Source organism: Nothobranchius furzeri, chromosome 14, assembly GCF_043380555.1.
Source record: "Nothobranchius furzeri strain GRZ-AD chromosome 14, NfurGRZ-RIMD1, whole genome shotgun sequence".
Lineage (NCBI taxonomy): Eukaryota > Metazoa > Chordata > Actinopteri > Cyprinodontiformes > Nothobranchiidae > Nothobranchius > Nothobranchius furzeri.
This window is the reverse complement of record NC_091754.1, coordinates 58,155,493-58,183,238: the sequence shown is the minus strand read 5'-3', so window position 1 is coordinate 58,183,238 and position 27,746 is coordinate 58,155,493. Positions and strand designations below refer to the sequence as shown.

Sequence of the window (27,746 nt, the reverse complement as noted above, 5' to 3'; positions counted from 1 at the left end):
CGCAGCCGAGTTTTGAACCTGCAACCTTCGTGCTGCGAGGCAACAGTGCTAACCACTGCGCCACCATGCAGCCCATAAAATAGAATAAACACTACAGGCCTTCCATTTTGTATAACACTGCTTTTATTGTGTTGGTTGGTTATGTTCTGGTGACGTGTAGAACTTGGGAGTGCAGGCTGCTGCCTGAGAGGTGGTTGGAGACGGAGTGTCTCCATGCTGCTTTGTTTTGGTCACTTATGTGCGTGAGGCGAGTGGTGTTACGACTCTTCCTGGGGAGTTTGGCTCGTGTGCAAAAAGGAAGGGACAATAACGGGATTTAAAAGTTAAAATGATGATCAGGTTTATTTACAACTACAAAAAAACATAAATCTTTCCATCCACAGGTTGGGAATAATAAAACTAATTCTGCCTGTGGGGAATTAAAACAAAGTACAAATAACTAGGGATGTCCCACTGGGCAAAGATTACAGGGTTCTGGACCAAAATAAGGATCTCCAAAAGTCCAAACTCTAAACTGGGTGGTTAAACCAAACTCAAGGTGATATTTTAAACTAAACCGAAAACCCTACAACACTCTAAATGTAATAAAAGGGAGATCTGCACCACAAAAAAGATGAACTCTAAACCAAAACGTAACAGCTTATCCAAACGCAAGAAGCTGTTAGCGAAGATGCTAACAGTAGCTTTACCAACGTTAAGTTCAAGTTACCAAGTTTAAATAAACCAAAAACACCCAGCAGCAAACAGACCAGCACGGAGAAGAGACTGCCACCACCAAAACTGCTCTCCTCATGTCTGAAAGATGCTCCTTAATGAAGCGAGAAACGCTCCCGGTGATGTCCTACATCTGCGGTAGAGACGGAGCAGCGCATCTGACCCCGGAAGTTGTTGTCCGTTGCCGGGAGACGAAGGCGGGCAAAACAGGAAAAGAATCTAGTAGTGGACGGACATTGTTCCGGGTCTTCGGAATTTGGCGGAGATGTTGGTGAAGGCGGAGAAGAGGGCGAACTAGAGGAAAAACATGCAGATTCCTCTTCTATTTCCAAACTCCTGGGGATGCAACAAGTGGGCGCGGTGCGTCGACTTCCGGATCTGACGTCGACAAATTTCTAGAATCGAGCCGTCGACGTCGTCGAGGCTTCGCTACAGCCCTAATACATATGTAGACAAATAAACTTATTGATATGATGTGTAGATACATTAGCTTGTTTATATTTCGTACAAGTTACATAGTTTTTTATTTATTTATTTATTTATTTGCTTCTGTTAGTTGAAAAATGAGAAAAGCCCCTTGAGAAAATAATTGTGAATTAAATTGCAAAATTGAAAAAAAAATTGTAATTTGTTTACTTTCCAGAATCGTTCAGCCAAAGTTTAAAATTGCAATTTTGGTCCAAAAGTGAGAGATCGTTAAGCCCTAGTAGCTGGGCTCTCTCTTAGACATAGGGTGAGAAGCTCTGTCATCTGGGAGCCGCTCGGAGTACATCCGCTGGTCCTCAATATTGACAGGAACCAGTTGAGGTGGCTCAAGCATCTTTAAGTGCCATAAAATTAGATAATCATGACATATTTATTTCAGTAATTTCGTAAAATAGTAAAACTTGTATATCTGATTAATTATTTACAAACAGAATGATATATTTCAAAGGTTAAGTTCTTAAATTTTGATGATTATAGCTGACAATTAATGAAAATCCACAAGTCAGGATCTCAGAATACTAGAATTTTGTGAAAAGGTTCAGTATCGAAGACCCCTGGTTCCACACTCAAAACATGTGCGAAAGACTTTTAAATGGTCCTTCAATCGACTTCTGTAGTGTACACAGTCATAGGGAGGATTCCAATAGACAACCGTTAACACCTTGCAAGGAGAACGGTAAGACATGAAGGTCATTGCTAAAGAGGCTGTCTGTATATAGCACTTTCCATGCACATGTATAGAGAGGTGAAGGGAAGGACAATATGTGGTAGGAAAAAGTGTACAAAACTGCATCCTGGACAGGATCGTGAAACGAAACTCATTACAAAATGTAGGGGGGAATTAACAAAGGGCAGACTGCAGCTGAAGTCAACCACCATGCACAGACATATGCAAGACATGGGTTTCAGCTTTGGCATTCCTTGTTTCAAGCTACTCATGAACAAGAGACAACTTCAAAAGCATCTTGACTGGGAGGGGACAAATGTGGGAAGGGACACGTCTCACTGTCACAAATTTATCAGTCACTAACCCTGGGAAGAATAAGTAATGCACATATTAAAATTATGGAGCCAGATTTCAATGTAATTAAAAAGTTAAGTGCACAATTCCGTTAAAGTTAAGGACATCTAATGATCAAAACATTTACATCAGGAAAATAAACTGTGCTGCTTACCTTCATTATCTTGCATTTTCGCCCTTAGTCATCCACAGCTGTTTGTGGTGGTTTGTTGCTTTCTCTTTTCTCCACTTTGTATTCAAAAGTCTTTGTATTCAAACAGGACAGTGAGTGTGCAACAATCTAAAGGCTTCGTGTGAATTGAAATTTCTCTGGCGCATTAGTTCCCGTCTCCGAGGCAGTGCCAAATGTAACGGTCCGGTTCTACAGGAGCACTGCACTGTAAAACCGCCATTGTTAAGCGTTCATTATTGTCCTGAACATCTTTAGATGCATCAGATGGTTCAGGTGACGTTTTTTTCCTATTGCCACATTAGTCAGTGTCTGTATGGTCTGTTTGTCCAGAACTCCCACTGCATTGCATCGAGAAAGATGAGGAAGTTCTGACTGACCAGCAGCTCTGGAACCAGGAGAGGACCTCCAGTTTGGACCAGGAACAAGCTGAACCTTTACATGAGGTACCAGAACCTCAGCAGATTAAAGTGGAGCAGGATAACCCAGAACATTTGCCGATTATAGAACAAGAGGAGCTTTGCATCAGTCAGCATGAAGAGCAGTTTGTAGTGAAGCTGGAGAATGTTACCTCCTTTTCAACTCCTATTGATGAGGAAAGAAACTACGATGGACCAGAACCAAGCAGTGAGCAACGGGTTTCTTCAGTGTTTCCTGAGGCTGAGGTCAGAGATGCCTCCCCTGCAGCATCAACAGGTGTGTGTGTGTGTCTGTCTTAACCAGCTCTTACGGCTTCTCACAGTATTTGTTTCTTAAATTAATTCATCACTAGAGCTGAGGAAAATAATCAAATAATCGATGTATCGGGATGCGGACATAAACGATTCTGCATCGTAGAACAGTACGCCATAATCGATTACAGTAGAATGTAGTTTTGTTTTTTTAACGGCAGTACCAGCGCTGCATCCAAGTCTGTCAGAGTGAGCGTCCTCCACATTTACCTCCGCCTTAATGTGGTACTGCAGGGCTGAGCGCTGGAGTTGTCACCTGAGACCGAACTGGAACTGAATCAGCCCGACCGGTTCTGTTGGATTTGGGCCGTGAATTATGTTAATTGAGCGGGTTGTCACGCGGCGCGCTGGGGGGGGGGAGACTGCTCGAGAGGATCGGAGGACGCTCCTCCAAACCGATGCTCCAAACACGCGTTATTTTCATAATTTAATTATTATTTCTCCTGGAAACCTCAGTCAGACTGCTTGTTGTAATGTAGGGAGATCCGGTCTTGGGGAGGGGGCGGGGTCAGTGACGGCGGCTGCAGCGTGATCGTCTGTCTCTTTTATTTAGGGACACGGAGAAATTAAAAGGAGAGAGAAATAGAAGAAAGTTCTTGTTCCACTTTATTCTTTTGTTTCATGATGATAAACTGATGTTAAATTCTATTTTAAAAAACTGGGAGGAAGCTTTGGTTCATTTTAAGTTACAGGAGTGTCTCCTATCTGCTCCTCCAGAGACAGCATGGACATGAGGGTTACATGGTGAGGGTGACAAGGGACAGGTTAGTGGAAAGGTTTGTAGTTAGCTGGTTAGTGAAGGAGATCCATCAGCTGGGTAATTTAATCCTAATCTAGCCCACAGCCTTCTGCTGGTGTTACCAGAAAGAATAAAACACACATCTTAAATAATATTGGAAGTGTAGAATTTGTTTTATGTTTTATTGTTTTCTGCATCAAACAGAACTTGATTCATTCTCCAACATTTCAGAAACGAACCACTGGGTTCAAATAAAAAACAAACTAAGTGAAACATTTCATTTGGTGTTATTTCTGACACCCTTCAACTGTGGCATAAATATTTGACTCTAGAGCTGCTCAGAGACATTAAACACTCATATATGAACACATTATTGTATCTGATTATTACATTATGTTGTGTCCTGTGGGTTTTCAGTACCTTTTTAGATTTTGTGAGATTTTGTAAAGCGTGTTTTCTCAGCCTGAGGCGTGGTGTTGAACCAGGAAACAGATGTTTTACCTTGTTAAATCTTCTTAAATGTTTAAAATGTTTTGTCCTAACCTGCTGTGAATGGAGAGCTTTTGAGGGCTGGCAGGTTGTGTCAATTACATTTTTGATAAAAAAAAAAAAAAAGCAATTATCTGACATCTTCTATTTATCGATGAAAACAAATCAATATGAAATAATCGTGATGCATCGGGATATCGAATCGAATTGAATCGTTGACCCAATAATCGTAATGGAATCGAATCGGGAGACAAGTGAAGATTCACACCTCTATTCATCACTAGAAAATACACAAAGCTGTGCATAAAATGAATTACTAAATCTACAATAACATAGTATAAAATGTTTATTATTTAAATACAACTGGTGTGGTCGAAAAACACATCATTACTTTTCATCTAAATTGCAGTACAACATATGTGCGATCCGGGGCGTAAGGCAAAGCAGATTAGAAAGTTTTTGGCCCCGTTGACTTGCATTAATTTTTTCGTTCTTCCGGGGACCCGTGAGCTGACCGGAAAGAGAGGAGACTTGGCTCTAGGGCTGCAACAACGAATCGATAAATTCGATGAAAATCGATTACTAAAAGCGTTGGCAACGAATTGCGTCATCGATTCGTTGTGTCGCACAACTCTTCCAAAAGCGCCCCCCCCCTTCCCGCCCGCCGTTGCGCGCAGACCAGAGCAAGTCAGATCAGCGCGAGGGAGAGCCGCAGATCAGCGCGAGGGAGAGCCGCAGATCAGCGCGAGGGAGAGCCGGTACCGGCAGATCAGCGCGAGGGAGAGCCGGTACCGGCAGATCAGCGCGAGGGAGAGCCGCAGATCAGCGCGAGGGAGAGCCGGCAGATCAGCGCGAGGGAGAGCCGCAGATCAGCGCGAGGGAGAGCCGGCAGACTTGCGCTGCTGCGAACCGGTTCCGCATTGCTGCACAGCGATCCAGGCAGCTGCTTCCAGCGCACGGTCCATTCTCAAAGTGGCGCAACCAAAAAACTATAATTAGCACACGATCGTTCATGTCCGCACATGTTCTCTATTTTCTGTCTTATCTGTGCCTGAAGCTCGCTACTGCGGAGCTCATCACCTGTGCTGTGGTGATGTCACCTCACGCAGCATCGAAAACGCGCTCTGCGCTTTTCGGTCAGGAGATCCCTTTGATCTGCTCAAAAGTAACCGATGAGGTGAAAAGGTAAGAATCCAGGCAACAGATTTTCTGGAGAATTAAGAGGAGATGCAGGAAGATGAGAGACAGACAGGACAGGAAAATAGTTCACTAAAAACAAGAAAACAAAACAAAGTGTTGAAAAGTAAAATGTAGGTAGATTTATCTCCACGACACGTTTTTACCAGTAAAAAACAATAAGTTCTACACATGTAATATTTATACATCTGATACAATTCAGATCACCTTCAAAACTCAGTCACAAACCCAGGGCCGTTTCAAGACATTTTGGGGGCCAAGGCAAAATGCCCCCCCCCCCCCCCCCCCCCCCCCAATAACTGGGCTCCCCAGAAGCCTCTGTGTAATTCATGCCCTCTCCAGTAGTGTTAGTTATACAGTGTTTATAAAAGCCCCTCAGACATTACTGACATGTTCTAATATTATCAGATGAAAAACTAAATTATCAGACATGCTGTCTCATCTGCTGCTTTTATAAACTTGCAAAAAGTAACAAAACCATTTGAAAGCCACTATTTGTGGATTCTCTGAAAGTTTCCATGGAGTGTGTGACAACTTATTTTTTCATTGATCGTATCGTCTAATCTCACAGCTGAAACAAGCATCCTTAATAATCTGTGCACAGGAAGCTTACCGATGCTGTAGTAAAACAAAAGGTATAATAATTTATTATTAATAAAACCTTGTTGCAGCACTAAAGCAGAAAAATTAGATTTTGCATTAAATATGCAAAATATTTACATATGAATTGTTTTAGAGCCCTTTTATTGGCAGAATCTGATATTAATTTAGTTCTTACAAAAAATGGGTCCCAACATGGTTTGTGTGGCGTTGCCATAGTGTGACGTCATAGGCACAGATCCCCTGTCCTCTTGTTTGGAAATGGAAATATGGTCACCCTATATTAAACAAACTGTCCACCTGGGCTTTTGCACTGCACAGAGACGCTTCGCTGCCTACGACTGAACGTAAGTTGAGAGTCAGTCTCATGCAGACTGACCAATGAAGAGAGGGCCTCAAGTTAAGACCCTCTCCTCATTGGTCAGTCCACACGAGGGTGGGTCAAAGGTTACTCTGGGCGGGTTACATGTTGTCAGGCATTTCAAGTATTGAGTATATTTACTGCATATTACAGTAAAATATTCTGTATGTGACCACATTATGGTGATCCTTGGGTCGTGATGATGGAGCCCTTGAATATTGTTGAACAGGGTACAACAAAGTGTTAATCTGGCCCTGGTTCCGCCGTCACATTCCCGCAGAAACTGGTTGATCACACCGGGGCCAGACTACTAGCATGTGGTTTTACAACCACAATGTCCTCAGAAGCAAAAACGCTTTTAAAAGGGAGGGAGGAGTCCTAACTGTTGCTGCAGGCGTGTTGTGTGAGAGTGCAGTTATATACTGGTTAATATATTTTTGGGTTCAGTTGCTTTCATGTGGCCTAATGTGAGTCTATTTGGGATCATTGGAATGATCAGCAGCATTTCTTGATGTGACTTTATGGCAGTTGCCCAGGGCATCATCGCAAGGAGGATGGCATTCATTTACTTTTGTTTTATTTGGTATTTTTTCAGTCATTTTTGGAAATAGTGATCAATTTTGATTAATTCACAGCCTATGTTTAATTACATTTAAAATAAATGTCAGCAGATGAGATCAAACAAAACAGATGAGAATTGCCCTTAAGCTATTTAACTTGGACCAAGCATTTTAGGTCACAGATAGGTGTAGCTTAGGGTCTCTGTCTATACACCTTATAAGACAATTTAGGTGATGGCATGTTGTTTTTCTGCTATTGAACTGTTTTCTAATAATGTTGTGTTAAATAAAGTGAAGGAAGGAGAGAAATAACGTTTCCCTAGCAGTTTTTAAAAATTTCCCCATGTAATCCGATTAATCGATTAATCGTGTCGAGACCCCATCCGATTAATCGATTATCCAAATAATCGTTTGTTGCAGCCCTACTTGGCTCCCCTTTGTAAAAGGCAACAATCTTTGCACTACTATAAAATAAGGCTGCTCAATTAATCGAATTTTAATCATGATTACGATCTGAGTTTTGAACGATTATAAAAACAAAACAAGCCGATTATTTGCTCCTCCCACTTGTGCTGCCCCGAGTAACAAATGAAGCGCTCCTCAGTGTTGCCAACTTTGCGACTTTGACACTATTTCCAACAACTTTTCAGACCCCCTTCTTGACTTTTTAAATCTTAAAAGTACCTAGCGAACACCTCAGAAACATCTCTGGTGACCCTTAGCTACTTTCTGGATAACTGTCGTCGACATTTCCTGCAGGTTAGCTAAACACTCCGCCTGCGCTCCGGACCGTTCTTCAGGACATTAGGAAAGGGAATGATGTAGTGACGTGTCGGTCGCTATGAAACAGCTCTTGGAGCCGGCTCCTTGTTGGAGTAACCAGAGTGAGTGACACACACCGTACCTGCGGGCTCCTGAGCCACTAAAAACGGCTAAATGTGTGCGTGCGGCGTGCTAAACACGCGTGCAGCTTGCCCCTGATTGCTGTGAGACCGGGGTTGGGGGTGGGGGTGCAGCTGTGGTTGGGACAATTATTACATTAACTGATGGACTTGTAAATAAATAGTTTATAAATAAGGTAGAAATAAGTTCCTCACGCTGATAACTAATAACTAATCTCTCTGAGGACACGGTGCTAGTGTACTCTCCTACAGCACCTTGACACGACTCAATAAATGTTATGCAATATTTTGTGAACATCAATTTATTTGCCTTTATTTGTTATAAATGCCACTGTATCATTCTTGCTGCCAGTATTTGCAAGATGTTGGTATTTGGGTCTGTACTGGTTAGACTTAAATGAGTTAAACCAAGGTCTATAGCCCTTGGGTCATAGACTATGAGCTATAAGTATATTGGTCTTTTTATACTGGGAATCAGGAGTTCTTTTAGTGATCATCTTGTTTCTTATTTATTTTTGTCCTGATTATTTATTGAGTCGTGTCAAGGTGCTGTAGGAGCGTGCACTAGCGCTGTGTCCTCAGAGAGATTAGTTATTAGTTATCAGCGTGAGGAAGTTATTTCTGCCTTATTTATAAACTATTTATTTACAGGTCCATCAGTGAATGTAATAATTGTCCCAACCACAGCTGCACCCCCCACCCCCAACCCGGTCTCACAGCAATCAGGGCAAGCTGCACGTGTGTTTAGCACGCCGCACATGCACATTAGCCGTTTTTAGCGGCTCAGGAGACCGCAGGTACGGTGTGCGTCACTCACTCTGGTTAATCCAACAGGGAGCCGGCTCCGAGAGCTGGTTCTTTCGCGACTGACACATCACTGCATCATTCCCTTTCCTAATGTCCTGAAGAACGGTCCGGAGCGCAGGCGGAGTGTTTAGCTAACCTGCAGGAAATGTCGACGACAGTTATCCAGAAAGTAGCTAAGGGTTACCAGAGATGTTTCTGAGGTGTTCGCTAGGTACTTTTAAGATTTAAAAAGTCAAGAAGGGGGTCTGAGAAGCTGCTAGAAATAGCGTCAAAGTCGCCAAGTTGGCAACACTGTGGAGGAGCGCTTCATTTGCAACTCGGGGCAGCGCAAGTGGGAGGAGCAAATAATCGGCTTGTTTTGTTTTTATAATCGTTCAAAACTCCGATCGTAATCGTGATTAAAATTCGATTAATTGAGCAGCCCTATGCACAAGCATTTTTTCACTTTTAAGTAAAGTTTAAGTTTTGAAAAGTAATTTTGAATAAAACTTGGAAGAATAACTTTCAATTGCTTGCTCATTTTAAGAGGTCTTTCATATTTCATAACATGCTATTTCATATAATGGTTAACAAACACAAAAGGGTAATTTATTAGAGTACTCGATTAATCGATAAAAGATATGACAGAGTACTCCATTTCAAAAATATTCGATAGCTGCAGTCGTAGTGCTTATGATACCAAACTTTGGACTGTTTCTGCCCCTGTGTCTTTGCTGGTTTCTCAGTTTTCCTCCACAGCACCTAGATAAGCACATTGCGTGCCAGTAAAAGGCATCTTCCTTAGACAATAACTACATGTGCAACAGATGTGTCTCCCGTTCTGATCTGCCTCGGTCGGCTCTGCTGACGCATCAGATAAGCTGCGCGCATTGACTGCTACATAAAGGATGCACAACACAACCAATCGATGACGACAAGCTTAGCCAACATTGTTGTTGCATCCCTAGTGTGAAAATGTGGATAGATTTAACATGAAATAAACTAATACTTAGCTGGTGTAATTTAAGCTCTGAAATAATGTTTACAGGAAAAATATACATTTTAAACCACAATGTCAAGTATAGGACACATTTATCAAACACTATGGGTTTAAACATATTGTTCATTCAACAAAATATGATCATATGGACTTTTGAAGTCATTTTTGTCCTGCAGTGTCAAATTGACCTGTAAGTTCTGGTCACTTTTGATGAAATACTTGTCCTTTTGGTACACTACATTTGCAACATAGGGAAAAATATTGTCAGGTGAAACTTGGTGTGGTTAATCTTAAAACGCTGTTAAATCAGCCAATGGTCAAGGGAAACAGAAGGTTTTGTATGTCAGGCATAGGGTTTGGAAGTTATAAGCTAAAACACGTTAACCTTTGCAGCAGTGCCACCTAGGTATTATGTAGAGCTGAGGAAAATAATCAAATAATTGATGCATCGGGATGCGGACATAAACGATTCTGCATCGTAGAAGAGTACGCCATAATCGATTATAGTGGAATGTAGTTTTGTTTTTTTTAATGGCGGCACCAGCGCAGATCCAAATCTGTCAGAGTGAGCGTCCTCCACATTTACCTCCGCCTTAATGTGGTACTGCAGGGCTGAGCGCTAGAGTTGTCACCCGAGACCAAACCGGAACCGAATCAGCCCGACTGGTTCTGTTGGATTTGGGCCGTGAATTATGTTAATTGAGCGGTTGTCGTGCGGCGCGCTCCGCTCGCTCGATCAGCGACAGAGAGAGAGAGAGAGAGACACTGTCTGCTCAGAGAGACGATCGGAGGACGCTCCTCCAAACACGCGTTATTTTCATAATTTAATTATTATTTCTCCTGGAAGCGCTCAGTCAGACTGCTTGTTGTAATGTAGGGAGAGCCGGTCTTGGGGAGGGGGCGGGGTCAGTGACGGCGGCTGCAGCGTGATCGTCTGTCTCTTATTTAGGGACACGGAGAAGTTAAAAGGAGAGAGAAATAGAAGTTCTTGTTCCACTTTATTCTTTTGTTTCATGAAGATAAACTGATGTTAAACTCATCTTAAAGAGAAACTGGGAGGAAGCTTTGGTTCATTTTAAGTTACAGGAGGTCTGTCTCCTATCTGCTCCTCCAGAGACAGCATGGACATGAGGGTGAGGGTCCCACAGGACAGGTTAGTGGAAAGGTTTGTAGTTAGCTGGTTAGTGAAGGAGATCCATCAGCTGGGTAATTTAATCCTAATCCAGCCCACAGCCTTCTGCTGGTGTTATTATCAGAAAGAATAAAACACACATCTTAAATATTATTGGAAGTGTAGAATTTGTTTTATGTTTTATTATTTTCTGCATCAAACAGAACTTGATTCATTCTCCAACATTTCAGAAACGAACCACTGGGTTCAAATAAAATAACAAACTAAGTCAAACATTTCATTTGGTGTTATTTCTGACATCCTTGAACTGTGGCATAAATATTTGACTCTAGAGCTGCTCAGAGACATTAAACACTCATATATGAACACATTATGGATTTTATTATTACATTATGTGTCCTGTAGGTTTTCAGTACTTTTTAGATTTTGTGAGTTTTTGCAAAGCGTGTTTTTCTCAGCCTGAGGCGTGGTGTTGAACCAGGAAACAGATGTTTTACTTTGTTAAATCTTCTTAAATGTTTAAAATGTTTTGTCCTAACCTGCTGTGAATGGAGAGCTTTTGAGGGATGGCAGGTTGTGTCAGTTATGTTTTAGATATAAAAAAAAAATAAAAAGCAGTTATCTGACATCTTCTATTTATCGATGAAAACAAATCAATATGAAATAATCGTGATGCATCGTGATGCATCGGGATATCGAATCGAATTGAATCGTTGACCCAATAATCGTAATCGAATCGAATCGGGAGACAAGTGAAGATTCACACCTCTAGTATTATGGAGTATGGAGTAGCGGTCAGTATTTTCTTTCAGATTGCCCAGTTAAATTTTTCCTGGCATTCCCTGGTTCTTGCACCCAACTAGAAATAGCAGGAGAATAATAATAATAATAAATCTGTACAAAAACAATAGGGTTCCCCGCACTTCAGTCTTGAAACCCTAATAAATAACAATAATAATAAATTCATGCAAAAATAAGGTTCCCTACCTGTCTATTTGGAATCCTAATAATGAAAGATCCATGCAAAAACAGTAAGGTTCCCTGCTCTTCTGGCTTGCAACACTAATAATGAAAATTTTGTACAAAAACAACAGGGTTCCCTGTCTGTCAGATTGGAACCCTAAAAATCTTGATTGAGGCTTTCATAATTCATGAATGTAAGGATTAAATGCGACCGTTACGCTCTTTGTAGACTTATTCCTCTGTCTCGGGTTCTCTTCTGCAACTAAAAACTAATCTGAGGGTTCCTACTTATTTAGATAAATCGGATGATAAAAATAAATTGTGCACTTTTTATTGTTGCAATAATCAACATTTTCTTTAATCTTTTAGCCTGTGCAGAACCTTCACAGCATCATGTCTGTGGAAAGGAGAAGGTTCTGATTGACCAGAAGCTCTCTAACCAGGAGAGGATCTCCAGTACAGACCAGAAGGAACCTGAACCTCCATTGATCGAAAATAAACAGGAACACTGTGTCAGTCAGCATGAAGGGCAGTTTCTTCTGAGACGGGAAAATGTAACTTTCATGTTGACTTCTCCATCTGAAGAAATGGATTGCATTGAACCAGAACCATATGGGAACCAACCTACATGTCAGTATTCTACTGGAGCTGAGAACCAAGATCAGGATGGATGCAAAAATGAAAACGGCAATGAAGATTTGACAAAAAACAAAAGTCATCAACCAAAACAACAAAACGGTGCTTACAGAGGAAAGAGCCCATTTTCATGTAAAGTCTGTGAAAAATCTTTCAGTCACAATGGTCTTTTAACTCTTCACATGCGATGTCACACAGGTGAGAAACCATTTACATGTGAAATTTGCGGAAAATGTTTCTACACGAATTATATCTTGACCAATCACATAAGAAGTCACACAGGTGAAAAACCATTTAAATGTAAAATTTGTGATAAATGTTTCTCTTTGAGGGGTACCTTGACTGTTCACATGAGAATTCACACAGGTGAGAAACCATTTACGTGTAGAGTTTGTGGTAAATGTTTCGCTAGGAGTTGTGGTTTGACTTCACACATGAGATCTCACACAGGTGAGAAACCATTTTCATGTAGGATTTGTGGTAAATGTTACAATATTAAAAACCACTTGTCCACACACATGAAAACTCACACAGGTGAGAAACCATTTCAGTGTAAAATATGTGGTAAATGCTTCTACAGGAATGTCGACTTGACTAAACACAAGAGAAGTCACACAGGTGAAAAACCATTTAAATGTGGAACTTGTGGTAAGTGTTTCTTAATGAGTAGTCACTTGACTGTACACATGAGGACTCACTCAAATGAGAAACCATTTACATGTGAATTTTGCGGTAAAAGTTTCTACACGAAATATTGTTTGACCACTCACATGAGAAGTCACACAGGTGAGAAACCATTTACGTGTGAAACTTGCGGTAAATGTTTCGCTAAGAAATGTACCTTAACTTCCCACATGATTGTTCACACAAGTGAGAAACCGTTTACATGTGAAACTTGTGGTAAATGTTTCTCTTTTAGAGGTGGCTTGATTAAGCACAAGACAATTCACACAGGTGAGAAACCACACAAATGTAGGTTTTGTGGTAAATCTTTTCGTATACGATATATTTTGACTTCACACATGAGAACTCACACAGGTGAAAAACCATTTACATGTAAAATTTGTGGTAAAGGTTTCCCTGTTAGAAGTAAATTGACTTACCACATGAGAACTCACACAGGTGAGAAGCCATTTAAATGTGAAACTTGTGGTAAATGTTTCTCTCAGAGATGTTACGTGATTTCTCACATGAGAATTCATACAGGTGAAAAACCACACACATTAACATGTGGGACTTGTGGCAAGTGTTGCTCTAACAAGAAACACTTGACTACACACATGAGAACGCACACTGGTGAGAGACCATTTACATGCGAAACGTGTGGGAAATGTTTCTCTGAGAAAGGTGCCTTGAACACTCACATTAGAGTTCACACAGGCGAGAAACCATTTGCATGTGAAATTTGTGGTAAATGTTTCTCTAAGAGTTATTCTCGGACTACACACATGAGAACTCACACAGGTGAGAAACCATTTACATGCAACACTTGTGGTAGATGTTTCACTTTTAAAAGTTCCTGGAGAACTCACGTGAGACTTCACACAGGTGAGAAACCATATACATGTAAAATTTGTAGTAAATGTTACTCTAGAAGTGATGATTTAACTTACCACATGAGTACTCACACAGGTGAAAAACCCTATTCATGTGGAGTCTGTGGCAAATGTTTCTTTAGAAAGAATGGTGTGACTGCTCACATTAAAACTCAACACAGGTGAGAAGGCCTTTGCATTTACAATAAGGAGCCTCACCCCTGCTTTCCACAGGAGCCGTCAGCAGCACGTTACTGCAGCAGCACGTCATAGCTGTTGATAGGAACCGCTGTGGTCAACAGAACCTTTTCCACTGGAGCCGTCAGCAGCGCGAGTCGGCCGCGTCTCAGGAGCAGCATGTCGCGGCCTTTACGCACCAGTTTTATTTTCTACGCGCGACGCCTCTGAAACGGGTCAAGTTCGACATTTTTGGGGAACGAAAGACAGGAAATTGGACGCGGAATTGGAGAGAAGCTCTCGAGATTTTCAGAATAAAGAAACGTACTGCCTTCCGGTTGCTTTACTTTTTTTTAAAAAGTTACTAAATGTGCGGCCCCATGAGAAGTTATCACCTAGCTAGCGGTCTCCTTTGTTTTTCAGGTCCGTATTGGCGATTATAAAACAGACAGAACATGAAACACAAACCTTTTGGAGCCATGTTGTAGTTTTCTCCTGCTTGTTGTTGTGACAGCTGCTCCCCTGCTGCTTCGCGTCTCGTGGGAAGGGCCAATCAGCAGTTTACGCAAGCAAGACGTGCTGCTGCAGTAACGTGCTGCTGATGGCTCCTGTGGAAAGCAGGGGTAAGTCATGCCCATCTACTTGCAGACCGGAAGTCCCAGGAAGAACAAAAAACTAATTGCAAGTTCATGAGGCTATAAAAGCAATTTTCTAATCAAGTGTGTGAAGCAACTTACAGTGGGGCAAAAAAGTATTTAGTCAGCCACCGATTGTGCAAGTTCTCCCACTTAAAATGATGACAGAGGTCAGTAATTTACATCATAGGTACACTTCAACTGTGAGAGACAGAATGTGAAGAAAAAAAACATGAATTCACATGGCAGGATTTTTAAAGAATTTATTTGTAAATCAGGGTGGAAAATAAGTATTTGGTCACTTCAAACAAGGAAAATCTATGGCTCCCACAGACCTGTAACGTCTTCTTTAAGAAGCTTTTCTGTCCTCCACTCGTTACCTGTATTAATGGCACCTGTTTGAACTCATTATCTGTATAAAAGACACCTGTCCACAGCCTCAAACAGTCAGACTCCAAACTCCACTATGGCCAAGACCAAAAAGCTTTCGAAGGACACCAGGAAAAGAATTGTAGACCTGCATCAGACTGGGAAGAGTGAATACAATAGGCAAGCAGCTTGGTGTGAAAAAATCAACTGTGGGAGCAATTATCAGAAAATGGAAGACATACAAGACCACTGATAATCTCCCTCGATCTGGGGCTCAACGCAAGAGCTCATCCCGTGCGGTCAAAATGATCATGAGAACTGTGAGCAAGAACCCCAGAACCACACGGGGGGACCTGGTGAATGACCTGCAGAGAGCTGGGACCATAGTAACAAAGGTCACCATCCGTAACACTACAACGGCAGGGAATCAAATCCTGCAGTGTCAGACGTGTTCTGCTGCTGAAGCCAGTGCATGTCCAGGCCCAACTGAAGTTTGCCAGAGAGCACATGGATGATACAGCAGAGGATTGGGAGAATGTCATGTGGTCAGATGAAACCAAAGTAGAACTTTTTGGTATAAGCTCAACTCGTCGTGTTTGGAGGAAGAAGAATACTGAGTTGCATCCCAAGAACACCATACCTACTGTGAAGCATGGGGGTGGGAACATCATGCTTTGGGGCTGTTTTTCTGCTAAGGGGACAGGACGACTGATCCGTGTTAAGGACAGAATGAATGGGGCCATGTATCGTGAGATTCTGAGCCAAAACCTCCTTCCATCAGTGAGAGCTTTGAAGATGAAACGTGGCTGGGTCTTCCAACACGACAATGATCCCAAACACACCGCCCGGGCAACAAAGGAGTGGCTCCGTAAGAAGCATTTGAAAGTCCTGGAGTGGCCTAGCCAGTCTCCAGACCTCAACCCCATAGAAAATCTGTGGAGGGAGTTGAAAGTCCATGTTGCTCGGCGACAGCCCCAAAACATCACTGCTCTCGAGAAGATCTGCATGGAGGAATGGGCCAAAATACCAGCTACTGTGTGTGCAAACCTGGTAAAGACCTATAGTAATCGTTTGACCTCTGTTATTGCCAACAAAGGTTATGTTACAAAGTATTGAGTTGAATTTTTGTTATTGACCAAATACTTATTTTCCACCCTGATTTACAAATAAATTCTTTAAAAATCCTGCCATGTGAATTCATGGATTTTTTTTCACATTCTGTCTCTCACAGTTGAAGTCTACCTATGATGTAAATTACTGACCTCTGTCATCATTTTAAGTGGGAGAACTTGCATAATCGGTGGCTGACTAAGTACTTTTTTGCCCTACTGTAGATTTCACAAATTATGTCACACTTGACAAGTCACCTGATGCAAAGAAAGAGCTGCTTTTTTTTAACTGTGGCAAAAGTTATTTTGGGTTTTGTGTGACAGTAATATAGAAAGCAAACAATCTTTTATATAGTTTATATAGTATGTCTGTGTCCCTCACTATATAAAACATTTTTGAGTTGTATACTTTTCTATAAAAGGTATAAATACTTGCAACTCAAAAAACGTTTCATATCTGTTAAAATGCCTTTGTGACAAATTCTATGTTGGTTAATCAACACGGCCGGTAAAACAATCAATGAACATAAGAGTTCAATTAGACAAAAATATCCTATTCACCCTGTAGCATGTCATTTCAATGACCACATGTACTGGCTCTTCACTGAGATTTTAGGGGATTGAACAGATCACACTACATAGAGAAGGTGACGTAGACAAAATACTTTGCCAATGGGAACTTTTTTGGATCTACACCCAAATTCCAATCCAATCATTAGGACTAAATTCATTTGAGATGTCTGCATTTTTAATGAAATATGTATTATTTGTTCTATGATGTATTTCTACCTTGTTGGCTCTGCAGCCTGGTGTCTGCAATGTTTGTATAAGAAATTTCTATGTGGTTACTATGAAATGGACTGCCTTTTAATATTATTACGTGTTCAATGATTCTGGGACTTCATTTCCTATGATGCCCTGTGTTACCATCTCAGGTGTTTGAAATCAACTAAGGCCTAGTCCACACATAGCCGTTTTTTTTTTAAAACGAATATCCGCCCCTCCAAAAACTTGCATCCACACCACCTCGTTTAAAAAAAAAAACTCTGTCCACACGTACCCGGATAAATACGTTGTTAAGGACATGCCAGACCTGTAGGCGGCAGTACGTCCCCCGTTCTTAACCTCGTCCTTTGTCTGTGGTCTTACGCAAGGAGCAGTAATTCCGCTTGCAAAAACAAACAAGCAAAAAGCGCTTGGACAGTTGATGGATCGGGTAGTGACAGAGCACAGCTCTAGTGTAAACACAGGTTGCACACGTGATGTCAGCATTTTTTTGTCGCGGAAAGTGACGTTGCGGACCTTAAAACACCGGTTTTGTCTGTCCACACGCAGACACCCAAAACGGAGAAAACGCAGATCTTCACTTTGGCCGGAGTTTTTAAAAAGATCAGTTTTCGTGTGAAAAAACTCAGTTTTCGTGTGGATGACAGGCCAAAACGTAGAAAAATATCTACGTTTTGGCAGATACCCGGCTACGTGTGGACAGGGCCTAAGTCTTATGAACCAAGCATTGTTTGTATGAACTTGAATCACTCCTAATAAAATTCTCTGATGAAAAGCTTGATCATTAAATAAGCATTTTTTGCAGATAGAAGTGTGTGAATTTTTTCCTTATTGAAAACGACAACGCGTAAAAGAGAGAAAATGAATAGAAAAGAGGGAAATCTTTGTCAATGATTGACTTTGTAATTACATTTTTGGTTATTTTTTAAAACACAGGAAAGGTTTCTCTTTACCTTGCTGACAGTTTCGTTTGCAAACTGCAAAACATCCTCAGAGCTGACGCTGATGGTGGCATCACTTCCTACTCTGTTTATCCGCGGGCAGCAGAGGATGTTTTTGCGCTCTATTGGCGAGATGTTTTCATCCCGGCATCTTAAATTGGTGAGAAAGTGGTTCATTACACGTGCACGTTTTTGATGTAAACGTTCCAAACGGCGGATGTCCTTTGTTCCTTGTGCGTATTTTTCTTTAAACATCTTTGGTATACAAAAAATGGATAAAAGAAGCTATAGAGATAAGGAGATGTGGCTGCGGGTCTATGAACAGAGACGATGGGGTCTACACATTACATCGTGCATGGGACTGCATCATCGGAGAAGGGAGAGCGGGCAGCGGAGGGCGACAACATCCTCCGCTGCCCGCGGATAAACGGAGTAGGAAGTGGCGCCACCATAAGCGTCAGCTCTGAGGATGTTTTGCATTTGGCAAACGACACTGTCAGCAAGGTAAAGAAACTTTTCCTGTGTTTTAAAAAAAGAACCAAATATGGAATTAGAAAATAGTAAGAACATACCAAAGATTGACTTCTATAGTTGTATCATCTGACCTGAGACCATACGTTTTGGACACGTAAAGAGGAGCGGAGCTGTCAACTGATCACCTGGTGGTGAGCTGGTCGGAAGTTGTTTAAATCATTAAAATCTAAATAGCACTTCTTCAGCAGGGGCCTCACCACCGTTAAAGGCAGCAGGAAAGACTGCTGTCTGAAGCGAGCAGTTCATCATAACTAAAAGTTATTTCCTAAAAGACTCATAAAATTGTTTTAAAAAACCTTGTGGGGATAGGGTCCAAGACACGTGGTGGGCCTCACTGAGGAGAAAACTGTCCAGCGTTTCCTCAGGTAGACGCACATTCTCAGATTTATCAAAATTCGTACTACTTTGAGAGGACAAATTGTTACATCGGATGGTGTCTACTGTAATGAGGGTATAATATCGTTGCTTTTAAGCTTAAACGATATTACCTTATGATCAATAAGATGTGATATTCTATATAGATATAGGGTATCAACCTGATTGGTCTTTGAATGTTTAATCGGAAGAATTAGGATTCTTTGCTTTTTCAGTGATCATAACACACTTCGTATTAATTCAGACAGAGTCAAGTTTATAAAAAGTAAGAAATTCATTTTCTAAACAAATTAAAAACACGACAACTAGGAAAAAACTTCATGCGATGGATGATTCTAAGCGGATGGATTGTGAGGTGTGATGATGTGTGATGTTATCAGATCTCTCGTATCTGATGAAACTGAGTTCTGCGTGGGAGTGAAGTTGGTCTGCTATAAGCTAACAAATTTGTTTCTTGTCAAAACCACATCAGACGCAGTCATGCTGTGGCTGTGTCTCAATTCAGGGTCTGCATCCTACCTCGGCCGGATTCGTCGGCCGGTTACGTCACAGCGCCGCGACTCGGCCTGTCCCAATTCGAAGACTCCTTCAAATGCGGTCGACGAATGCGGCCTTCTTTTCGCCTGAATGAAGGATGGGTCCGGTGTATCCTTCAATAGGTAGCATTTCCCAAGATGCCTTGCGGGCCGGCCGGCAGAAAAACTTAAAAACAATGGCGGACAGTGAAGCGGGAGCTGTCGAAGAGGATTGTGCATATAAATGTAAGTATAAACTTGAAAACTGTCAGTTTAAGGACTTTTTGTGATACATGAACGTTATTTTAGTTAGAAATGTTACAGTAAAAGTGCTTGTATTGCGGTCTCGGCTCGTATGTTCGGCCGCGCTCGGTGTCGTACTTCTCCCGCTACGTTTCCCCCTGATTTTAATAGAAGTTTGTATTTTAGGAACAAAAGAGAAAACCAGAGAATTTATTAAGCTTAGGACGGAGATGGACCACATGATCACCGGAGCAAAGTATTCGGCGGCTGTGGCATGGAGGTACAATAACATCTCATATTTTAAAAACTCGTTTGAGTTTATTTTTTTTCTGCGAAAACATGAAAGGAATAACCCGTTGTCCTCTTTTCTCTTCCTGTTTCTTTTCTTACATGTTTGTTAAGACTATTCTGGAGAAAATGGGCATCCAGGGGAAGGTGCCAGCGATGAGCTTCTGGAGCTGATCTGGGAGGACATGAGGCTGCAGAGCAGCAGGAGCCCAGGAGAGAAGGAAGAACTTTGACAGCTTTTTACTTTGCTAGAAAAAAATGGTTAATAAAGATTAAACATGTACATGTAAAAGAAATATCTAAATAAAATCAGTTCTGCATTAAACTCTTGAATTTTATTTTTGTTTACAAATGAGAATTGTTTACTAGAAGGTATCCGCTGGGTCTTGAAAAGTCTTAAAAGGTGATAAATCGGTTTTGGTCAAATTAAGACCCTTAGAAATTATTAAAAACTATTATCACATCTTTGCTCAGGCTCAGCTAGTCTAAAGTATTTTCTCTGAATTAGCTCTCCAACAGTCAAGGAAATGATTAACCCCCAGAGACCCACGGTTGTAATATTACAACATCAGATTTAAGTCTACAAGAATAAACCTTCCCCTTTTTTTTTTCTTTTAAAACCACATTTACATTGCTAATAGGTCCTATTGTTCAGTTCTGCAACACTATTGGCTGTTAAAATGTGTAAATAGGCCCGTTTATCTGGCCTCCTAGAACATGTGAAAGGTTAAAAAAAATATTTTGCAGTTGTTTTCTAAATTTGGGTTTCTGGGGGTTAAAAAGCTAAATAAAACGTCGAGCTCCATCGTTTAAAGTTCCTTCTCCCTTCTGCCCAGCGGTTCCACGGTTGCTAGGCGACGGAACGTTCGCCGAGGGAGTTCATGAAGGCTAGGCCTGTCCAAATTCACAGCCGTTAACATCCGGTCTACCCGGCCGACGGAGGACGCAGCCCACGTCGGCCGAGTGGGCTGGGTCCTTCGAAGGATGCAGACCCTGAATTGAGACACAGCCTGTGTCTGCCTCACCCTTTTTGGAGACCCTCTTCGCGGATCCGGAGGTCAGGAAGGTCAGGTGACCTCTGGGCACTGAGCTTCAGTAAATTAACCGCAGCACCAACTACTCCAGTCCAGAGATGTCACCAAGCACAACAGGTTGGAACTAGTTGGCGTCTAGAACAGCTGTTTCTGAGTAGCTGAAGGAGCACGTTTCTGTGTCGCTGCAGGCATCTTTTGGCTTGTCGAAAACTTTGACGATTCAAAGAGTTTTGCCCCGGCTGGCCGGTCCGGAGTTCTGCTCAAAGTAACTGAATCACTCAGCAAGTGATTCTGTTTTAATATTCCCATATTATGATTTCATGGCCAACCAGGACGTGCCATGTTAAGAGGTATTAACAAACAAACCTCAGAACCACACCTTTCCAGATACAGGAGCTCTGATTTGTGGATCAGAAAATATCTATGTGCTATGACGTTAACTTTAACTTGCATCATGGGGATATGGTGAGTGTGTGCTTGTCCAGTCACGTACGCTGATTATATAGGTCATATATTTTATTTAATCCTTATGTGACAGTGTGAGCGTTCTGTCACAATGTCCCGATAGATCATGCGCCCTGGCTACTTGGCCAAGGGGATGTAGAGCGTATGACTCTCACCCGGTAGTCTGGGGATTAAATCCCGCCCGGGCCCTCGTTTCTCCACCTTGCCACACTTATTAATCTACGCACAGATTAATCAAAACATTTCATTTAACCATATTGTTCATTTCATTATATGATTTAATCATGAAAGTTCATCCCTTGTTCTGAGAAGCACAGCAGTCTGAGATAAGAGGGAAGCTTTAAGAGAGTCCTTGAAACGGAAACACTGTGTGCAAAGCTGCAGAGGCCAGGGGCCTCATTTATCAAGCTTACACACAAAACGGGGTCAGAAAACTGCGTAAGCAACTTTCCACGCAAACTTTGGGATTTATGAAAAAAAATTTAGTGGAAAAATGTGCACAACTTTAAGTTGACTAAAGCCTGATTCATGGTTCTCCGTCTGCGTCAGTGCAGAGACACGCAACGTCCTTGCGTGCCTGCCGGAGAGCTCTGCAAGGACGGACGGAGTCGAGCTCTCTTTTCTAAACATCCGTCAGTCGAGACGGACAACGCAAGCTTGTGACTGGTCAGGACTCCGCTGTTGTTTACAGCGCCACCATTGCGCCCTCAAAAACATAAAGAGAGCAGAGGATAACTAGCGGCAGACACGGAGAAGCTTGCAGAATACCTCGCGATAAAACTCTAAAAATATGAATGTTTAATTCCCCCGTGACTGGAGGAGTGAAAAGATGTGCAGCAAGCGTTTTATTTGTGGACGGAAATGACGAAACGTGGGTTTAGAGGTGGGGAGCGCATGAAGAGGTGGAGGAGAATGAGAGACAAATATGTCCGTGTTAAAAAGTATCTTATATACACAAAAAAAAAAACCAATATAAACACACGATCTTGGACCGATACATGACAGGATACCACAGAACAGCGCTACGCCCTCTGTTGTCCTGCCGGGCAATTGCTTTGCAACACACTCCAGGAGACGGAGAAGTATGAGAACAAAATGCTTCCGTCAGTCCGTGCGTGTCTGTTCCTTGCGGAGCTGATGGAGAAGATGGACCTGGCTTACGCACATGTTGGACATGGAGAGCACCTGCAGTGCTGCTGCTGAGAAGGATAAAATTATGAAATCCTGCAGCATTATCACTTGTACTGCTTCGTTTTCACACAGAACAAGACCCCCCCACACGCACACATGCGCGCACACTCTCTCTCACACACACACACACACAGCCTGAAGCGCAGAATATGGAATGCAGAATATCAGCAGGGGGACAGATTGAGACAGAACGTCATGCGTCTGTGACAGTGTGTGTCCTGTCACTGTGACCTGGTTGATCATGCGCCCTGGCTACATGGACAAGGGAGATCTCTGTTTGGCTGACTGGTTAGCGCGCGTGACTTTCACCTGGGAGTCTGGGGATCAAATCCTGATTGGACCATTTTTTTTATATCCGCCACAGATCTTGCTGAAGAACTCACAACATTGACAGCTTCAGCAACGCAGTGCCACTCCGTGGATTTTCTCTTATTTGGTTTTCAAAAGCACTTCCTTTCATTTTTTCACCTCACCCACAGGTACCTCAACTTCTGCTTCTGTGAAATTACGCTTCCTTGATCTGCCTTGACGGTTGCCATCGTCATTGGCGGAGTGCTGCAACAGCCGGCTTATGTATATGCATGAGATCCACAAGGCACTTTGCATTGACCATTTATGGCAGTAAGTGGGCGTGGTGAGGGCGGGATGTGACCAAAATGCAGCTGAGAAACATTCTCGTTAGTCTCCGATTTATGAAGCGGAGATTGCGTGCAGCTGTGCGTCCTCCATGTTTGATAGATCATCAACCTACTTGGCGTAAGTACTTTTTTTTTTTTTGCTGAGCTTAAGTACGGTTTTAGTAATTACTAAAAGGATTCTACACAATCAGGGGCGGATTTAGCAATTTGGGGGCCCAAGGCGAACACAGACATGGGGCCCTTTACACTAAATTTTCGACAGTCTTACCTTTAACTGGATTTGCGAAACTTTCCCCTCTTCTGACATGAGTTATTTTCACTTTTTATTAGTCCTCCTCTTTTTTCCTGTCTTTCTCTCCCTTTGAGCGCTTTCAATATTTGCTCTGCTTTCTTCTTCCTGTCAGTGCTCCTGTGCTTTAGCCTTAGTTATTTTTTTCTATTTTCCATTTTGGTCTAGGTTTTCCTCCCTTGAAACATTTTCCATTGTCTTTCCTTCCTGCTTCCTTTTGATGTTTACATAGAAAAACGACGTCACTTTCAGAAGTGAAAATAAAAGCTTTTATGAAGCAAGCTGCTTCTTTCTCTTATTGGAGCTACTAGGATAACTCCATTTCATGCTTCATGTTTTAACTATCGCTTTGAGTTTGTTACGAACGCTCCCTCCTCTCGTCTTCTTCTTATTTGTGGTCTTATGGCACTTGGCAAACAACAATTTGGTGCATTACCGCCACCAACTGGATTGGAGTGGAATGACTACAATCAATTCCTGTTTGTGCGTCGCCGACTTAATAACCCTCTTATGACCATAATTATAACAGGGCCGCCTGGCATTTTTTTATCTTATAGCTGTAAAATTGTAATAAAAAGTACAAAGTGTGTGTAACTCTTCTTTTTTCAGAACAACCTCAGCTTTTAGTGTATGGTTTGAATTTAGAATTTATTTCTATTAAAGCCTTTAAAAAATCAGCTTAAAAGTGAAAAAAGCAAAAAACGGATTTGATTTTTTTTTACACTTACTACTGAACAGGAACTTCAAAATGATTGGGCGAACAATTTGGAATGAACCATTTAAACTTTGAACTGAAATGCATCTATTCTTAAAAAAGTTTGAACCTTGGTATCTTTTTTAGCAGTTTTTAAGACCATTTATTTTTGTAAACTTTCAGACATTTTTATTTGATGTGGTAGACCTTGAAGCAGTTTCTCTCCAGCTGCAGGCAGAGTCCTGCGCACCTCACACTGCCATGGGGTGCTTCTCTTGCACACCGTGCACTGCTATACCAAAAACTTTTGTTTTAGCAAATATATTTATTGTAAAAAGATAAAAAATGCTGGAATGAAGCTGACTCTTACAATTAGCAAATAGTTGAGGGTTGTTCAAATAAAAAAATTAAAAATAAAGACTGAACAAACATTCATATCCTGGTTCACTGGAGATCTGTCCTTCTTCGTGGTCACTGTCTTCAGATATAAGCCTTCTGGGACACTTAATAGATCGTGTTGATTTTCTTTGAGGCATTTCCATAATTTCATGCCGGCTTTTTATGCTAATTAGCTTCCCCGTTCCGTTATCCGCTTTCACCGCGGCGCTGCGCTCCATTTCAATCAGGCTGTACAGCAGGATTTCCCCCCGTAGTGATATTTTCCATAACTCTGATTGCTTCATGCTATAGATCGTTGGAAAGCTACTTTTATGTACTTTTAGGAACCGTTGGAATTTTTTGTATCTGATCAGCCGTTCAAAAGTTATAAAACGGAGCATTTTGGATGACAAACTCAGCACGTCTCTGAATCTGTGTTGTGATTCGTTGCGCTCAAGACAGAGAATCCCGGTGGCTACCGTAATGTATTGTATATGCACGAAAAGCCCCATTTTTAATCTTTTCAGCACTTTTGGAATTTTAATGATCTCTTGAACGGTTCAGGAATTATGGTAATGAGAAGCATGTCCAATCCCGTCTGCGGCCACAGGTTGGTAATAAGAGTATTGTGGCATTAACAGAGGGGTGCCGGCGGTCAGGGCTAGGGGCCCCCCAACACAAGGGGGCCCCAGGCGGCCGCCTACCTATGCCTAATGGTAAAACCGCCTCTGTACACAATGTTTGATAAATGAGACCCCTGGACTCCAGCTGATAGAATAGCAAGATCCAGCAGATTAAAGGCAACAAATGTAGACCGGATACTGAAGAGATCAAATGTAGATGAAAAACTGACCATTTCTGGACGCTACAGTACCTTCCCTCTGAAGTGGGCTGCATACTCCTCACAAAGAGCATCTGAGGGGGTTTTCTGGAAAGAATTAGTGTCTCTATTAAAAATATTAGCAATTGAACAAAATAGTATTTTAGGGTTATTTTTTGTGTTCTGTAATGATTTTAGAAAAGTAGTTTTTTCTGGAATTTCTAACTGCTTTGTTGTATGACTTTAATAGGTCAGTGTATACTTGCTTATTAATTGTGTTCTTTTTTTTCTCCATTTTCTCTCCGCCCCCCTGCAAGTTCTCTGAACTTGAGACAGTTATGCACACCTTCATCTCCTCACGCTTAGACTACTGTAACTCTTTTTTCACGTGTCTGAGCAGAACCTCCCTGAACCGTCTACAGGTGGTTCAGAATGCCTGTGCTCGGCTTCTGACCAAGTCCTCCAAACACACCCACATCACCCCGCTTCTCCTCCAGCTTCATTGGCTGCCAGTCAACTTCAGGGTTCATTTCAAGATCCTGGTTCTGGTCTATAGGGCCTTACATGGACAAGCACCATCTTACATTGGTGATCTTCTTAGTCCCTACACCCCCAGCAGGTCCCTGAGGTCCAGTGATCAAAGCCTACTGGTTGTGCAGCACCAGGCTAAAGGTCAAAGGTGACAGATCATCTGCTGCTGTGGCCCCCAGACTCTGGACCTCTCTCCCCCTGAGCCTGAGATCAGTGGACTCAGTGGACTCCTTTAAAAAGCAGCTGAAGACTCACTTGTTCAAGCTGGCTTTTGTATGACCTTCTTCACCTCTCTCTCTTTATTCTGCTCTCCCACCTATTCCACCTTCCTCAGGATCCACTGATTTCCCTCTTTCCTATTCACTCTCTCTCTTTCTTAACATTTTTTCTTTTAAATTGGGGATGCACCGATACCTCTTTTTTCCAAACCGATACGATACCGATACTTGGATCTGGGTACTCGCCGATGCCGATTACCGATACCGATACTTCCACCACACAAAAAAATGCAGTGATTTGGAATACAGATTTTATTTTCTTCTCTGCTTTCAACAGGAAAAGACTGTGAGGAAGGTAAAAAGTAAAAGATATGAATGGAAATCATCACAAAACTAAAATAGTAGGTGAACATAAATGACAAGTTACAGTGAAGCCATTTTCAAACAACTGCATTGGTATCGGTTCCTGGTATCGGTTAAGTTTTACCGATTCCGATACTGGTATTGGTATCGGCACCAATACCAGTATCGGTATCAGTGCATCCCTATTTTAAACCCCAATTGCCTATTTTGCTCATTTTAAATATATTTTAAACAGGTTCTAAATGCCTTTTTTATATTTTTACTTTTTTGTTTGTTTTTGTGAAGCGCCTTGTGATTTTTTATCTTTAGAGGTACTATAGAAATGATTTTTTTTCTTCTTCTTCTTCTTCTTCTTCTTCTTCTTCTTCTTCTTCTTCTATCTGCTCCTGATTCTAATGGAGCCCAAGTTCTAATAGTCTAAAATTGATGTAAAAGCCATTTCAAACGAGCTGTCGCCATCTTGTTTCACTCTGTTGCATCATCCCACCCACCAGGCATATGGAGTGCCCTGATTGGCCCACAAAGCGGATAAATCTCTGTGATTTGTTCACTAGGCAGATAGAGCACTATGATTGGCCCACCATTATGGACCAATCACAGCTCTTTATGTGTTTGGAACCCCTCTAGAGAGCTGTGATTGGCCAGCCAGAATACTGTTAGGGGCTGCAGAGGTTCCAGTGGAGCGTGCCTAGACCAAACTTTGCAAAGCAAGAATTTGGTCTAGTTCACTAGGCTACAGCAGCCAGGCTCCTGCAACAGACCTTGGGAGAGAGTGTCTGTCTGAATGTGATGTCTTCTTGTATGTAAACAAGCACTGAGCAGAACCTTCTGGATTTAGAGGCCGGATAGATAGTGGGTTTATGCCTGTAGATGAAAGGTCATACCATGGTCAATGTAGATGGTGAAAATTGACCCTTTTGTACGTTACACTCTGATTACAGCATTGTTTGGATAATCAGTTTGTTACATTTTGAATGGCCTGTATTTGATATGGCACCTTCTAGAGTCCTGGAACCCCCCAAGGCACTTTACAACACATTCAGTCATTCACCCATTCACACACACATTCACACACTGGTGGGTATGAGCTATGATGTAGCCACACCTGCACTGGAGCACACTGACAGAGGCG

The 27,746-nt window shown here is 41.9% G+C and overlaps 1 protein-coding gene across 2 annotated transcripts in view; it reads left to right on the top strand.

The window, feature by feature from the left end:
* The window catches only part of LOC107395602 (zinc finger protein 665), a 67,307-nt gene that overhangs the window by 14,262 nt on the left and 25,299 nt on the right, over positions 1–27,746 (top strand). The window contains exons 3-4 of one of the 2 annotated variants that reach the window (XM_070544225.1): positions 2,724–3,086; positions 12,220–15,800. In XM_070544225.1, the coding sequence (XP_070400326.1) occupies positions 2,724–3,086; positions 12,220–14,207 (2,351 nt within the window). In that variant the 3' untranslated portion in view covers positions 14,208–15,800. Of the gene's footprint in view, positions 1–2,723; positions 3,087–12,219; positions 15,801–27,746 lie in introns of those variants that run through there. The other variant, XM_070544224.1, reaches the window with a different exon arrangement.